General features: G+C 41.3%; 1 protein-coding gene across 1 annotated transcript in view; it reads left to right on the top strand.

Moving 5' to 3' along the window:
* The window catches only part of LOC120855422, a 74,536-nt gene that overhangs the window by 15,065 nt on the left and 41,493 nt on the right, over positions 1-17,978 (top strand). The window contains exons 6-8 of the mRNA XM_040229893.1: positions 1,362-1,424; positions 2,247-2,316; positions 3,814-4,202. Of these exons, the coding sequence (XP_040085827.1) occupies positions 1,362-1,424; positions 2,247-2,316; positions 3,814-4,202 (522 nt within the window). The remainder of the gene's footprint in view (positions 1-1,361; positions 1,425-2,246; positions 2,317-3,813; positions 4,203-17,978) is intronic.

Genomic DNA, 17,978 nt, shown 5'->3' with positions numbered 1-17,978 from the left:
CTTTGCTTTTCGCTTCTCTTCTTTTCACAGCTATTTGTAAGGCCTTCAGGCAGCCATTTTGCTTTTTTGCATTTCTTTTCCATAGGGATGGTCTTGATCCCTGTCTCCTGTACAATGTCACGAACCTCATTCCATAGTTTATCAGGCACTCTATCTCTCAGATCTAGGCCCTTAAATCTATTTCTCACTTCCACTGTATAATCATAAGGGATTTGATTTAAGTCATACCTGAATGGTGTAGCAGTTTTCCCTACTTTCTTCAATTTAAGAAAACTTGTTTCCTCTTAAGATCTACTTAGTCTTAAGATAGTGATAAAGTTACATTTTTACATAGCAAGGACACAGTGATTTATAACAAAGAAAGAGGAGTACAGTGATATAACAAAAGAGAAAATTCATTAACTCAAAAAGCCCAGTATTGCTAACATCAAAACTACTATATTTCCTTTTCTACATTCCAGTTACATCGATTAACATACTCCCAGGTGCCTAAGGATATGGAGGCCTGGTGGCAATCATTGACTCAACAGTGAGAAAAGCCCTATGCTAATTAAGACTTTTAAAATACTCCAAACTCTCTGTGCTATTTATGGTTGAGAGGTAGTAAACAATCATGTGTGTAGTGGTAGGAGTGTGGATAAACCTGTCACACAAGCTAGTCTGCCAGCAGAGGGGTTTGACCTGAAACACTCTTGTCACGCCCAGGAAATTTATTATCTGGAGTCCTAAGTTAACTCCTTTACAGAGAGAGGTGGTGGGGGACAGCCCCCCGTAAAGTCAGAGGTGTAGGTGAGAGCATAAAACAGTAAAGTAGGCAGACTCTGGTTTTGGGGGTAGATGCTCAGGAACAGGGGGTCTCCTGAGGATCGATCCCGCCTTTGTGTATGCTGAGCCTCCTTCCTCATGACCTTTGCCATGGGCGGAGTTCCTCATACTGGCTCCCGGCACTGCCTTCAATCTTTCCCAGCATCAGGGTTTTTTCCAATGAGGCAGCTTTTCATATCAGGTGGCCAAAATATTGGAGTTTCAGCTTCAGCATCAGTCCTTCCAATGAATATTCAGGACTGATTTCCTTTAGGATGGACTGGTTGGATCTCCATGCAGTCCAAGGGACTCTCAAGAGTCTTCTGCAACACCACAGTTCAAAAGCATCAATTCTTCGGTGCTCAGCCTTCTTCACAGTCCAACTCTCACATCCATACATGACTACTGGTAAAATCATAGCTTTGACTAGACAGATCTCTGTTGGCAAAGTAATGTTTCTGCTTTTTAATATGCTGTCTAGGTTGGTCATAACTTTTCTTCTAAGGACCCAGGGTGTAGGTGATGATTTCTTTTGTTTGTTCTTTGTTTTCTAACAGAGCATTATTCCAGAGGAAAACCCAGCAAATACCGTCTATTCCACTGTGCACATACCCGCAAAGGTAAGATCCCTTAGGGCTGAGTTTCATCTTAGATGTCTCATCCTCTTTTCTTATTCAAGATTACCTAAAATTTCTTGGGCCCCAGGGATCTCATTTTCCCTGGTACTAAAAGGCACCCAGTATATCCCATTCCCGTCGCTTAAGTTTACAAGTATGTGGGGAAAAGGAGAGAATTGTGTTTTAGGAGTTGAAGTGGGGATAAAGTGGAACAAATAGAGTAGGAGAGAGGTTCCAGTTAGGAGTGATAGGGAAAATCAGCAGGATCCTGCCTGAGGGCATGGGAAAAGGTCCACAGCTTAGACTGTGCCGGGAGAAAGGGATGGCTGGGGAGACAACTCCAGCTTATTTGAGTCACTTGACAACTGGAGGCAGGAGAACATTCCTCTTCTTTTCCAAGATCTAGCTATGTTACATCTAGTTTGCTCCTCCCCCCACAGTCAAATTACTACCAACACAGTAAGTTTGTAAATCTTATTCCTACAGAGATCACGCTTGGTGGAAGCAGGGATACCTTGCTTTCTTGTCTTCAAACCAGATCAGAAAATTGAGGATGGGGCAGGCACTGTGCTTAGTAATAGGAAAGGTTGGTTTGGATAGATTGTTACAAGGAAAGTTCAGTCCATTAAGCATTCAAGATAAATGTGTGTTACACTTGAGGGACAGTTTTTCTAAGGTCAAAATGATTAAACAGAGGAGTAAGCACAGTGGGGAGATTGGGTTGAGTACCCTTGGCAGTGAAGTGTCTAGGATGCTGGGGTCTCTTGGGAGGATCCAGAGCCCTGCTCCCTTACAGCGTTCTGCATCTTTATGTCTGCCCAACAGGTAACAGAACCCCACTCCCTGCCCATGTCGTCAGATACACCAAGATCATCTACCTATAACAATGTCATCTAAACAGACATGTGCTCCAAAGAAAATGACCATAAGAATTCACTGACTGGACCAAAAACATCAAGAAAGAATGAAGAACTCTGACTTCCTTCCAGAATAAACTATACCTTATGCTCCTTCAGAATTAAGAGTTCCTAATCTAGGAATTCCCATGTGGTCCAGTGGTTAGGACTCTGTGCTCTCACTGCTGAGAGCCCAGGTTCAATCCTTGGTTATGGTACTAAGATCCCAGAAGCCATGGAGTGAGGAAAAAAAAAAAAAAGAGTCCCACATCCTATCCACTGCTGACAAATTTCTTCAAACCCTAAATCCGTTCCTGGAAATTTGACTAGGAATTCATTGGTCAACTCATAGCAAGGGGCTTAGAAGCATCTCTGTTGAAATGTTAACACAGATTCAAACAGCTCCCTTTCCAGGGCTTGGAGATGAGGAATACACCAAGTGCTTGGTTGCCAAGAGGGCAAGATCTTCAGGGTGGCCAGCCGACCTTAGCAGCAGAAGCAGAAGACAGCAGTCTGAAGGGATTGATTTATTGACTCATCAGTGACATGCTGAACTCACAAGTGCTGTGCTGAGCACACACTGATTTTGGTCAGACATGCTCTCTGCTATCCTGAAACTGACCCTTCAGGAACTACTTCCCTGGGCAGTGGCAGCAGGCCTGACCACAGATTTCTGAAACCCAGGGGGTCAAGTGTGGATACACAAGACTTGGGAGTCAAAGTGCACAAGGAAAGAGAAGCCAGGTGGAAGACAGTTTGGCTGACTGGAAACTCAAACAAGGAACATGCAGAGAGGGAAGGTTGCTTTTGGATGTCTTTCTGGATACACAACTTGAATGGAAATGTTGGGAACAGATCTGAGATCCCAGGTCTGGGGGTGTGAAGTGTCTCCTTTATTTAAGGGAAAACAACTTCCGCATTGGGAAAGTGTAAAAATAAATGTCACTTACAAAAGAGGACGGTCTATTCATTTTCAGAGCTTTTGCTATTTCTGTAAAAACAATCAGCACAAAATAATCCTTATGCCAAAGAGACACATTTTTGAGGTGACAAATTCTGCTCCCCTTCATAGATGTGTCCTTTGTGGAGTGATATTCACATGGTAAATATTGTAAGTGATTGTATTTATTACTATAATTACTTTTTTTTTTCAGAGTTCTAGGACTTTTAATTTGTCCCAAAATTGCTGAAGCAAAATCATGATAAAACATTCTGCTTTCCTTTACACCCCCAACACACACACACACACACACACACACAAAGAAAAAAACTCCATAGGAAAAAAATGGTTTTGTACATGGGAATAAACAATATAAGTTCAAAACTTACAGATAAGAGTTAGCTCTATCACCCATCTCTTTAAAAAGTTTATACGAATATCCAGTCAACACCAACAGGGTTATCTCCCTTGAAATGTTATCTATATGGACGTCCAAGCAGACCACAGGGCTGTATACTGTCTTGGAATGTCCTCAGAAGGCTCTGTCATTGATCAGGTAACACAGTAAAAACCCCAGAGTCTTTTCGTTCCAATGGAAGAGGGAGAGACAGGGATAGAAGAAACTATTCAAACTCGTCTTCTTTCCTTGTGGCTGTGGTCTCCTCCTCCTCCTCTGCCTCCTTGGAAGCCTCCTTACCCTCCAAAGCCTCCCCAGCCTCTGCCACCAAATCCATCTCGGCCACCTCTGCCACCACCTTGGCCTCCAAAGCTACATCTGCCTCCTTCTCGGCCACCAAAGCCACCTTCACCCTTAGGTTTGGCCCAGTCCAAAGTGACTTTGTTCCTATCAATTTCACCATCTTCCATGGCCTCCTTGGCAGCTTTGGCATCTTCCTTGCTATTGAAGTCTATGAAACCAAACCCTTTGGAGGATCCAGTCTCCCGGTCAGTGACTATCCTTGCTTGAATAGAGCTATCAAACAACCCCTTTAACGTCTCTTCTGTTTTTATCCTCAGAGAGACCTTTGACGAACAGAGTTTTAGATGGCTGTCTTCTTGCATTAGGTGATCCTCTGGGTCCTTGCAAGTCCAGTCTGATGGCTCTGCCCTCAATTTCCCTTTTATTACATGAATTTAAAGCTTCTTTAGCATCTTCAAATGAAGCAAATTCTATAAGTGCATACCCTTTAGCTTTGCCATTTTGGTTCTGGGGCACCTTGATATGAGTTGCCTTCTCAAATACTTCTGAAGAGTGTCTTCCATTGCACTATAGGAGAGGTTGCTTAAAACCAGGGTTTTTGATTCACCACTCCAAGTGCTATTCTTTCCATCTCTATGGTCTTGACTTTGACCTTTCTGTTTTTTTTTTTACTATGTTCTATTTTATTTTAATATAAATTTATTTATTTTAATTGGAGGCTAATTACTTTACAATATTGTATTGGTTTTGCCATACATCAACATGAATCCGCCTGGATCACCCATCTATCTCTGTTCCCTGCTTTTCTTCCAAGGTTTTTTCTGCATCACCTTCCATCTTAAATTCAATATTAGCAATCCCTTTACTCTTTCCATCCTTGCTGACTAATCTGATCTCCACAGCATCTTCAAATACTTCTTTTAATTCATCCTGAGTAACTTTGTAAGGCAGATTTTTAGCCAAAAGTGTTCTTGCATCTCGATCTTTCTTACTGTCTTTCCCTTTGGTTTTTCTAGTTTAATTTCATTACCAAAGACTTTTAAACCAGTGAGTTCCAAGGCTTTTTCCAGGTCTTTGGCAGATTCAAAATCCACTTAGCCAAACTTCCTAGACACACCAATTCTGCCATTGACAACAGCAAGATCATTTTTAACAAAAAAGGCCACTGATACCAGTTTTCAACTCAGGAGCAGATTTATTGAAGTTCAGGTTTCCAACAAAGAGATTGAAAGATGCAGTTGGTTCTGTGCCTTCCACTTTTTGTTTCTTGGCTTCAGGAGCTGCTTTTTGTTCCTTCTTTCCTTTTCCAGGTGCTTCTTTGACAGGCTCTTCTTCCTCCTCCTCTTCCTCTTCCTCCTCCTCCTCCTCTTCCTCTTCCTCCTCCTCATCCTTCTCCTCCTCTTCATCATCGTCATCTTCCTCTTCACTGTCATCTTCATCTTCATCACTGTCTTCCGTCTTGGCATTCTTGCTGTTCTTTGCTCCCTTGCCTGGGGCGGCTGCTCCCTTCTTACCAAAGGTGCTACCAATGCTTTGCCTGGGGTGGCTCCCTTTTTGCCAGGTGTTACCACTGCTTTGGCAGGTGTAACTGTCTTCTTGGCTGGTGTAGCTGCTGCCTGTTTTGCAGAGGTGACAATTGCATTATTTGCCCGTGTGGCAACTGCAACCTTTTTTGTTGGGGAAAGCATCATCTTCTTTGGGGGAGTTGTGGTAGCCTTCTTGCCTTTTTTCTGAGGGATAACAACCTCTTCTCCACTGCTGTCATCGTCTTCATCTTCTGACATTTCCTCATCTTCACTGTCTTCTTCTACCTCTTTTGGAGGAGAAGCCATTTTCTTGGAGTCACCTTGATTTTTACCAGCCTTTGCTTTGGATTAAAAGGCTACTCTCTTCTTGCTACGTTCTTTAAGCACACACGTTTTAAAAATTACACCTCCAGCCAGAATCGAACCTCGCTTTACCATACCGTTTCTCAATTAGGGCTACAACTGGACCACTGTAACTGTCAACAATTCAAGGCCCTTCACGTGAGGAAAACCACCTTGGAAAAGCCTTTGAGGTAAATTGTGGCACAAATCCCACCACCCTCGTCTGAATTTAAAATAAGGCAGCTTTAGAAGAAAAAAAAAAAAAAAGTCTTAACCCGTAGTCTTCTATTAAGACTTCCTTTCCCAGGTTACCAACCCGCTCCTTTCAGCCCTGGAAGGGCCACGTGGGAGAAGTCTCAGGCAGCCAGGGCGCACAGCCCCGTGCAGAAAGCATGCGGCAGGGCCTCCTTCCGGAGCCCCCCTCCCGTCCGCCCACCTGGCTGACCCGAGACCAGGTGCACTGCCGCCCTCCGCCCCAGGGCCGGGTCCCTCCGCAGGCCACCCACAAGGCGCAGCCCACGTGGCGGGCCACGCTCAGCTATATAATTACTTTTAAAAGATAAAATCAGCAAATCTTGAGGAAGAGGTTTTTTTCTAATTCTCAGAAAGATTGGGGGTGCGGAACTTTCCTGGATAGGCCTCTTATCTTAAATTCTTTTAGGCATCAGTGTTGTTCCGGAGTCACCAAAGTTTGAAGTAGAGGAAAGGTTTATTCATAACACAGCCAAGTGAGGAGACAGGAGAACAAATCTCAAATCTACTTCTCCAAAGGTGAAGGGCTCAGGTAAGAAGGCAGGTAGCCTGAGGCATGAGGAATGTGGGGAAAGGTAATTAGAAATAAGAAAAAAAGTGAGATAATAATCATTGTGCACTACAACTAAGCTACAGGCTTCTTCATTGGACGCATGTTCTGAAAATGGCTGCATGAGCATGTTCCAAGAGTGGACTTTTGAACCCGCTAATGTTAAAATGTCACCAAGAGGACACTCATGCATGCCCAGTTGGAGAACCAGAGATCTTAATCAGTCTTAACTGGCTCAATCTCCAACTCAACAGATGACTCCGAGTTCCTAAAAAACAATTAGGGCAAACATTTTATGTAGGCTACATGATGCTTGAAGGACACCAAAGTTTTTGTAAAGACAATTAAAGCAAGTTTGATCAGAAGACAAGTTACAGTTTAATAGACCTAACTGATGGCTAACCTCCTTAACTGATGACTAATTTTCAGCTTGAAATAATCTGCTCGGATTCTGTCTTTAGTTAAAATTTTGATGCTTTATTCTCTGAGCTGCGCTGTTCTCTCTCCTTCAGTCCAAAGTCAGGTGGGTCTTTAGGCAAGAGTGTGACTCCCTTATTATTCTAACTGGAAAAAAATACTACTTTACAGTATTCCCTAGACTGAGATGATAACCTTTCAGGGTGTTTGCCTGACTCCACTGGAGAGAATCTGTCATTGAGATTCCACTAGCATTTTACACCCACCTAACCCTCTCAACAAGTGAGTCTTCTTAGACTCCCCTCTCTCACCACACTTCCCCATCCAACAGTCCCTCACTAGGGGCCAGTTACTTTCACATAAATTTTGTCCCATTGGCTCCTCATATGATGCCTGTGAGGCAAGCTATTCTGGGGTATGTATATTCAGTTTGCAGATGCTGAAACTGAAACCAAGACAAACTAGGAGACCTGCTAAAGTTCCACACTTCAGGGTGCAACCAAGGCTAGAACAAAAGCAAAGCCCTCTCCACCACCTATTAGCCACTGCAGAGGAAGATGTGGCTCAAAGCTTGAGAAGGGTGAATCCCCCTCTTCCCAACTTTAGATGGAGGAAAGGATATAGCTTTGGAGACAGGCGGGCTTGGGGTTGAGAACAGTTACTAGCAGAGCAACTCTCACCAGACTTGGGTTCCATGAGCCTCTAGTTTCTTATCTCTAAAACCCTTACAGTGCTTCCAGTGGTGGGGATTATATGAAATAAGCTCTTGGTCTGTAGTCGGATTCATATATGGTACTGATGCTTAGTAAAGACAATAAATAGTACTTTCTTTAAAAAATGGTTAACTTCCCAAAAGTCAGCTCAGGATAAGATAACAGAAGCATTAAAATGAATACTCAGCCTTTAAAAGAGAGATGTCTATTGTAGGAGAGAAAAAAATTCCTCTTTTTATCTTCTAGGTTTATTGGCTGGAATAATTAGATCAATGGAAGACAGAGTTACAAGACAAAAACAAATTTAATTTTATATGTATGGGAGACCCATAGGAATATGAGACTCAAAGGCAGTCAGGCAATTAAGGCTTATATACCATCCTAAGCTAATAAAAGAAATGGGGAGCTAGGACTTCATAGGGGTAGAAGACAGCTCACAGGAAGACGAGAAGAGCAAATATTTGGTTAACAGATATTTGCCTGCTGTACAGATACGTGTCTCAGATGAGAAAGCTGTCTCTGGTAATAACCCTCTTTCTGGTACAGACCACGTTTCTAAATTACTTTAGGCAATTTTAAGGAGTGATAAAAAGTTTTTCCTGGATGGCTGGAACTTAGTTGACTTCAGCACAAAATAATTCACCTTCCAAAGTGGCACATTCTAGGGTGGCATAGCCTAGTCCCGTTTACTGGCATTAAAACATGAACAGCTTAGGTGATACAAACAAACACTTCATGAAGAGTACAGTCTCCATTTGGAGAACTGCAAATTGGGCAGGAGACAGGACACTTTCTACAGGATAAAGAATAAAGAACAAGGAAACAGAAAATATCTGATTGGCTGGAGCCACGTCATCAACCTTGTTTGGGGTGAGAAGACCCAAAGTTGGCTTGGCCTTTGGGGATTGGCTGACCAGATACACTGCATTTTTGATCAAGGGAAACATTTGGAGACACACAAGTTTGAGTTTCACTTTGCTCACTTGACACCCTGGGCTGAAGCAGCTCCATCTTGGACCAAGAAATTTATTTTAACACTGACTTACAGCAAAAAGGGGCAGGAAGAGAGGGAGGAAATGGGAATTAATCTCTCCCCCTACCAAGTGTTAAAAGAACTTAAAAACAATGCTTCTTGAAGAAGTTGGATTGAGAGTTATCTCGTCTCAAAAAGGAATGTAACGCTTACCTACAGAAATGTGTTATTTTGCCATGTGTGATGGTGAAGTTTTGGAAAACACCTAAGAGTCTCACCACAAGGGAAAGATACATGAATGTTTACATTAGGAATTAAGGATTATAAACTAGAGAAAGAGGAACAAAAACAAAAACAAAAACAAAAACCCCAAAGTTAATAGAAGGAAAAGAAATCATAAAGATCAGAGCAGAAATAAATAAAATATAGACTAAAACACAATAGAAAAAAATCAATGAAATTAAAAGATGGTTCTTTCAAATAATTTCACAATCATATAGAATTATAAAAAACCTCAAATAGCCAAAGCAATCTTGAGAAAGAAGAATGGAACTGGAGGAATCAACCTGCCTGAGTTCAGGCTATACTACAAAGCTACAGTCATCAAGACAGTATGGTACTGGCACAAAGACAGAAACATAGATCAATGGAACAAAACAGAAAGCCCAAAGATAAATCCATGCACCTATGGACACCTTATCTTTGACAAAGGAGGCAAGAATATACAATGGAGAAAAGACAATCTCTTTAACAAGTGGTGCTAGGAAAACTGGTAAACCACTTGTAAAAGAATGAAACTAGAACACTTTCTAACACCATACACAAAAATAAACTCAAAATGGATTATATCTAAATATAAGACCAGAAACTATAAAACTCCTAGAGGAAAACATAGGCAAAAGATCCTCTGACATAAATCAAAGCAAGATCCTCTGACTCACCTCCCAGAGTAATGGAAATAAAAGCAAAAATAAATAAATCAGACCTAATAAAACCTAAAAGCTTTTGTACAATGAAGGAAACTATAAGCAAGGTGAAAAGATAGCCTTTGGAATGGGAGAAAATAATAGCAAACAAAGTAATTGACAAAGAATTAATCTCAAAAATATACAAGCAGCTCCTGCAGCTCAATTCCAGAAAAATAAATGACCCAAACAAAAAATGGGCCAAACAACTAAACAGACATTTCTCCAAAGAAGATATACAAATGGCTAACAAACTCGTGAAAAGATGCTCAACATCACTCATTATCAGAGAAATGCAAATCATAACCACAATGAGGTACTATCTCATGCCAGTCAGAATGGCTGCTATCCAAAAGTCTAAACAATAAATGCTGGGGAGAGTGCGGAGGAAAAGGAACACTCTTACACTGTTGGTGGGAATGCAAACTAGTACAGCCACTATGGAGAACAGTGTGGAGATTCCTTAAAAAACTGGAAGTAGAACGGCCATATGACCAGCAATCCCACTGCTGGGCATACACACCGAGGAAACCAGAATCGAAAGAGACGTGGTACCTCAATGTTCACTACAGCACTGTTTATAATAGCCAGGACATGGAAGCAACCTAAATGTCCATCGGCAGACAAATGGATAAGAAAGCTGTGGTACATATACACAATGGAATATTACTCAACTATTAAAAAGAATGCATTTGAATCAGTTCTAATGAGGTGGATGAAACTGGAGCCTATTATACAGAGCAAAGTAAGTCAGAAAGAAAAACACCAATATAGTATATTAACACATATATGTAGAATTTAGAAAGATGGTAATGATGACCTATATGCGAGACAGCAAAATAGACACAGATGTAAAGAACAGACTTTTGACTCTGTGGGAGAAGGTGAGGGTGGGATGATTTGAAAGAATAGCATTGAAACATGTATATTATCATATGTGAAATAGATCATCAGTCCAAGTTCAATGCATGAGGCAGGGTGCTCAGGGCTGGTGCACTGGGATGACCCTGAGGGATGGGATGGGGAGGGAGGTGGAAGTAATTAGCCTCCATGTCAATGTATGGCAAAACCAATACAGAATTGTAAAGTAAAATAAAGTAAAAATAGAAAAAAATAAAAACTTTAAAAAAAATTTTTTTAAAGAAAGAAAGAAAAAAGCTGATTTTTTGAAAAGACAAATGAAATTGATAACTTTTAGCCAGACTTACCAAGAAAAAAAGAGAAAGGGCCAAAATCAAAAAAATCAGAAATGAAAAAGGGAGAAGTTACAAATGACACCACAGAAATATAAAGGATCATACGAAACTACAGTGAACATCATAAGACAGTAAAATGAACAACCTAGAAAAAATGGACAAGGAAAATCTCCCAAAACTGAACCGGGAAGTAGAAGATATGAACAGATCAATTTTTGTTGCTGCTGTTGTTGATCACTCACTAAGTGAACAGATAAATTACCAGTAATGAAATTGAATCAGTGATTTTAAAACTTACAGTAGAGAATTATGCATTATAAAACTATAAAATGTTATGAAGGATAACCAACTTTACCACCCAAAAATATGCCTCTTGAGCATGATTACCTTGAGCTGATTTGCTGTATGTGTGTGTTTTGTTTGTTTGTTTTGGCCACACCACACAGCTTGTAGGATATTTGTTCCTTGAGCAGGAATTGAACCCTGGCCCTTGGCAGTGAAAGTCTAGCATCCTAACCACTGGACCACCAGGGACTTTCCTTGAGCTGTTTATTTTTAAGAAACAACAGACACAGGAGAAGCTCTGAAAACCAAGCAGAAGTTATCCTTTTGTAAGGGACATTTATATTTATAAGGAAATCTCCATGTGAAGGGTGTCTCCTCTTTGTACCAGGAAAAGGAGGGTGACTAAATCTCTAAAAACTCTTAACAGTGGAAAAGGTGGTAATTTATTTTTTACAGTAAATCTCACTTCATTATTCATTATTGAGCAAAAATAGCTGTCAGAAAGTCATGGGAAAAAGTTGGTTAGCCAAAGATCTAAGCAAACATATTCAGAGAAGGCAATGGCAACCCACTCCAGTACTCTTGCTTGGAAAATCCCATGGGTGGAGGAGCCTGGTGGGCTGCAGTCCACAGGGTTGCTGAGGGTCAGACACAACTGAGCGACTTCACTTTCACTTTTCACTTTCCTGCATTGGAGAAGGAAATGGCAACCCACTCTAGTGTTCTTGCCTGGAGAATCCCAGGGACGGGGGAGCCTGGTGGGCTGCCGTCTGTGGGGTCTCACAGAGTCGGACACGACTGAAGTGACTTAGCAGCAGCAGCAAGCAAACATATTAAGTATATGACAATGAAGCCTCGTTCACATCCAGCTGATAAAAGCTAAGATGGAACCATGCCAACATTAGGTTTTAGGACTACTCCCCAAACAGTGTAATGTTGTGACTTGGCTCTGGAAAGCTCCCCTGAACCACCAGTGTACATCTCCACCTTATCACCCTCACGGATCCTTCAATCTTGGCTTCCCCAAGAGAGCCTCCTCATTCTGACTCCAGGATCATGGAGAGAAAAGCAAGGAAGGATCAAGTTTAAACCAGAGCCTGGACTTCCCTCTGAATAGGGCCACCCATGTGCATGTGACAGATGAGCAGACAACAGAGTTTCAAATACCAGCAAACCTCTCTGTCCAATAAAAGAACATGTTACTCATAGTTGATTCTTTAATTGTTTTAACTTTTCATTTGTAATAGAATGTAGCCGATTAACACACAATGTTGTGATAGTTTCAGGTGAACAGGGAAGGGACACAGCCACACATATACATGTATCCATTCTCCCCAAACTCCCCTCCCATCCAGGCAAGAAGGCAGTGATCTAAAACTGCATAACAACCATGCATTACTGTGCTTTGCCCAAACCTCCCATGACTGCCCTTCACATTATCTTTTCTCTTTAGCTAGAGGTGGAGTTGGAAGGGGCCATGTTGGGGGTAGGGGGTGTTATTTAATTTTCCTAGGTATCTCACATGTACATAGAGGGTATACATGTTATTACACTTCTGTCTATTTTTCTCTTGTTAATCGTTGATTAAGGGGAGGGTCTCAGTCACAGAACCTAGAAAGGGAAAGTGTAGAAGATTGGGTTTCATCCCCTACAACATCACAAGTATAAAAAGTAGAATGCAAATTTTAATATGTTGTATGATTACAATTGCATTTTTTAAAGGCCTATGCAAAAAAAAATTGTGTCAATGAAAAAATTAATCAATAGTTGACCTAAAAAAGAAATAGAAAATTTTATTCATGGCAACCTGAGAATTATAACCCAGGAGATGCTCTTTAAGAAAGTTCTGAGGACTGTTCATCCCTTGTAGAAGTCAAACCACAGTTATATATGATTTTGAGACAAACGGTTATAGTTAAATGATGGCTTATTGACAGTTTACTCAATCCAGATCTATGCATACAAAGAAAGTAAGTGAGTCATAGGTCCTGACCCCTTACAAGATTAAGAAGGAAGATTATCTCCTAAAGAGTTATGATGCTTTATAATATTAAAACGAAGTGTTATTCCTTAGGAGGTCTGGTTATGCAGACACACAATACACAGTAAGAGAGAAGGAGAAGCCCCAAGTGGGCAAAGAAAAATTTTATGTTTAAGTTTGTTTGTTTGTTTGTTTTTTGACTTGCCATAAAATATGAATTTGTTTCATCAGAAAAAAAACCATCAAAATATTAACACTGTCTTTTGGGGGGAGGGGTGGTAGGTAGCATCATTTTCTTCTGCTGTCTTCATTGTTCAAATGTTCTTTAATGAGAAGACGCATATTACATAATGGAGTGGAAGAAATTTTAAATAAACATTCCGTGAGGAAAACAGAAGTGTTGCCCACTGTGAGGGGCAAGGGAAAATCTGAGACCCACATGTTGGGGTGAGATGGCAGAAGATGGAAAGTGCCTTCTCTGAAGGAGGATGGGTGGGAAGAAGCCCCTCAAGATTCATCAGAAGAAAAGGTTATGAGAGGGCGGTTTGAGGTTGGAGGAACTTCAGAAGGGGTGATGATTAAGAGGGGGAGAGTTGTAACTGCATCCGTTCCCCCACCTCCTCTCTCCTCTAAGCCAGTTCACGTGCTAAAATGGTTAGAATTACTCTCCCCACTTCTTCTTTCCCACCAGAGCTGAAATTGGACCCAGGATGCCAATAGATCTGGAATCCTGACATGCAAGATCTTTCCAAAGGCCAGATTCAGAAGGACACCTCACCTCAAGAGTTCAACCAGCAGGCAAAGGAAATCACCAGCTGATAAGGACAGGAAATGACTTTTTACATCAAGATCCAACACTTGCAGCCCCTGGCTGTGTAGTTTAGGGCTTGTGAGCTGTAGATCCCAGGTGCTTAAATGGAAATAGAAATATAAGAAATGCATCTATACCATTTCAGGCAGATATTTGTTCATTCATGCATGCCTTCATTATTTACTCATTCAGCAGAACTTATTGAGCATCACACAGTGCCAGGAACTGTGCTGAAAATAAAATAAAGCAGTGAGCCCAAAACAGAGGTCTCTGCCATCAGAGTGCTTATATTCTAATGTGAGAAGCTGTGATATTGTGATATAATAAAAAATATATGTTGGTCTTCTCCCACGTTCCTTACACACAGCTCCAAAAATCCTTGAAATCTTCAAAGTGATGTGTTGTGTGTGTATGTGTGTGTAATAAGATGACTGATCTTATTACAGTCATATGACTGAAGTTCCCGGATAGTCTCAGGATTTTAGCTGGTCACCAGGGGAACCAACCACATGGTAAGAGGGGTGGAATTTCAGCCCCATCATCACCCAATTCTCCTACCCACCCACCTCCAATCTCCAGGGATGGGAGAGGGGCTAGAGACAGAGTTCTGTCACCAGTGTTCAATGATTTAATCAATCATGCCTACATGATGAAGCCTCTCTTTTAAAAAATTGCCCACCAAGAGGGTACAGAGAGTTTCCAGGCTGGTGAACACATGGAGGTTCTGGGAGGGTGGTGAGCCTGGAGAGGACATGGAAGCTTCACACTCCTTACATACTTTGCTCGGTCCATCTCTTCCATTTGTCTGTTCTTGAAATGTATCTTTTATAATAAACCACTGATGAAATAAAAATTCACCTTTTAAGGCAAGACAAGAAGAAAACTAAGCATACATGATTTCCTCTGTCCTTTGACCTCCTTGTCCCCTCACTACCCACCCCCCACCTCTAGTGTGCATTGTGCCGCTGCATATGTGTTAACCAGAGCTCACCAATGGCAGAAATATCTACTCAACCATAAAGAAAATTTTCTCCTTCTGGGACCAGCCATGTCACTCCTTAGAAGATAATATTCCTTTAAATTCTGTAAGGAGTCACAATAACCCACTACTCACCTTGTCTATGCATACATCTTTGGAGATGCATCCATCTTATGCATGTAGATTATATGCATATGCAATATATAGTTTTTCATAAAGATAGTAGTGGGACAGAACAGAATGGTCAGACAACCTGAGGGGATGCTGGGCCACAATTAATGAAAGTTCTTAGCTAAACTATTAACTTAAGACCACATTAGTATTACTAGCTATCTTACCTATATTCTGCCTATTTTATAAGATTATTGTTTCTTGAATTACCATATGTATATCTGAGCCTCAGATAAAGTTTATGTTGACTAGTGACTTGAAATGATTGACCAAGTATATACTCCTATAAGATCAAGGATTGTAATGATGTAACTCTAGATATGGAAATATGGGAATGAGCAGTCCTAGTGCCATGGGACAAACTGGTCACAAAATGCCTCCCAAATCTTGGTCAAAATTAAAACTAAAAGAGATGTGATTGTAAAGAATGCTGCCTGTCATCCAGTTCTATAAGAGTCATAGTCATAGTCTATAAGTTCCATAATAGCCATAGTCACTGACCCACAATATATCCTGAAAAGAATTCGGGAGATATATCAATAACCTCAGATATGCAGATGACATCACCCTTATGGCAGAAAGTGAAGAGGAACTCAAAAGCCTCTTGATGAAAGTGAAAGAGGAGAGTGAAAAAGTTGGCTTAAAGCTCAACATTCAGAAAACGAAGATCATGGCATCTGATCCCATCACTCCATGGGAAATAGATGGAGAACCAGTGGAAACAGTGTCAGACTTTATTTTTTTGGGCTCCAAAATCACTGCAGATGGTGATTGTAGCCATGAAATTAAAAGACGCTTACTCCTTGGAAGAAAAGTTATGACCAACCTAGGTAGCATATTCAAAAGCAGAGACATTACTTTGCCGACTAAGGTCCGTCTAGTCAAGGGTATGGTTTTTCCAGTGGTCATGTATGGATGTGAGAGTTGGACTGTGAAGAAGGCAGAGTGCTGAAGAATTGATGCTTTTGAACTGTGGTGTTGGAGAAGACTCTTGAGAGTTCCTTGGACTGCAAGGAGATCCAACCAGTCCTTTCTGAAGGAGATCAGCCCTGGGATTTCTTTGGAAGGAATGATGCTAAAGCTGAAGCTCCAGTACTGTGGCCACCTGATGTGAAGAGTTGACTCATTGGAAAAGATTCTGATGCTGGGAGGGACTGGGGGCAGGAGGAGAAGGGGACGACAGAGGATGAGATGGCTGGATGGCATCACGGACTCGATGAACGTTAGTCTGATTGAACACCAGGAGATGGTGATGGACAGGGAGGCCTGGCGTGCTGCAATTCATGGGGTCACAAAGAGTCAGACACGACTGAGCGATTGAACTGAACTGAACTGATCAGGATGAGGTACTCTATACCCTGGTAAAACTGACAGAACTGGCCTTCAGAAGGTGAGGTATTCTCAGGAGAAACTTCTTATGAACCTGAATCCTTGCATCTTCCCATACTTAGAAAACCACTAAAACCATTAACTGAGATGTCTGTTCCTAGTGACTAGCAGCAAGGAGATGTGTGCTTAATTGCCTGTATTACCTTTGCCAAAATCCATATGGGCTAGTCTCTTCCTTCACCTCTTAGGATAGTCCTCAGAGCTTTCAGTTAGACTGTCCTTTCAGTTGCATCCTCAGTCTGGCTTGAATAAAATTTTTTCATTTCTTCCTCAGGTTGACCATTGATTAAAATTTTTGTTGACACCAGTAATCCAGTAAGTAAACTATTTTCCTGAATTCTGTGAGCCATTCTAACAAATTATTCGGGGAAAAAAAGAGGTAATGCTCCATTCATAAAGGGTTGGTCAGAAGTACAAGAAGCCCAGACTTAAGACTGATCTCAGAAGTGGGGCAGTCTTGTGGGTCTGAGCACTTAACTTGTGGAATATGACATTAATTCTAGGTATAAATAGTGTCAGAATTGAAATGACACCAAGCTTGTGTCATAGAATTGGTTTAGGTATAAATTGTTTCAGAATTGAAATGACACCAAGCTTGTGTCATAGAATTGGTTCAGTTCAGTTCAGTTCAGTTCAGTCGCTCAGTCATGTCCGACTCTTTGCAACCCCGTGGACTGCAGCACACTAGGCCTCCCTGTCCATCAGCAACTCCCGGAGTTGACTCAAACTCAAGTCCACTGAATTGGTGATGCCATCCTACCATCTCATCCTCTGTCATCCCCTTCTCCTCCCACCTTAAATCTTTCCCAGCATCAGGATCTTTTCAAATGAGTCAGTACTTTGCATCAGATGGCCAAAGTATTGGAGTTTCCTCTTCAACATCAGTCCTTCCAATAAACATTCAGGACTGATTTCCTTTAGGATAGACTGGTTTGATCTCTCAAAAGTCTTCTCCAACACCACAATACAAAAGCATCAATTCTTCAGTGCTCAGCTTTCATTATAGGCCAATGGTCCATACATGACCACTGGAAAAACCATAGCCTTGACTAGAGAGATCTTTGTTGGCAAAGTAATGTCTCTGCTTTTTAATATGTGATCATAACTTTTCTTCCAAGGAGTAAGTGTCTTTTAATTTCATGGCTGCGGTCACCATCTGCAGTGATTTTGGAGCCCCCCAAACTAAAGTCAGCCACTGTTTCCACTGTTTCCCTATCTATTTGCCAGTGATGAGACTGGATGGCATGATCTTAGTTTTCTGAATGTTGAGCTTTAAGCCAATTTTTTGATGTGGGAAACAAAGCCCACACATTTGGTGTCAGATGTATTGGTTGTCAGTAAAAGGAAATAAAGAAGTTTCCCTTTCACTGGTGCAACAGAGAGAGAAAAGGGACTTCACTTTTTAGAGGCCATCAATCAAATTCTTCTTCAAATAACATAGCAGTGATGACTACTATGAAAGAAAGGTGCA

The sequence above is a fragment of the Oryx dammah genome, unplaced genomic scaffold, assembly GCF_014754425.2.
Source record: "Oryx dammah isolate SB20612 unplaced genomic scaffold, SCBI_Odam_1.1 HiC_scaffold_28, whole genome shotgun sequence".
NCBI lineage: Eukaryota > Metazoa > Chordata > Mammalia > Artiodactyla > Bovidae > Oryx > Oryx dammah.
This window is presented reverse-complemented; position numbering and strand designations above follow the sequence as displayed.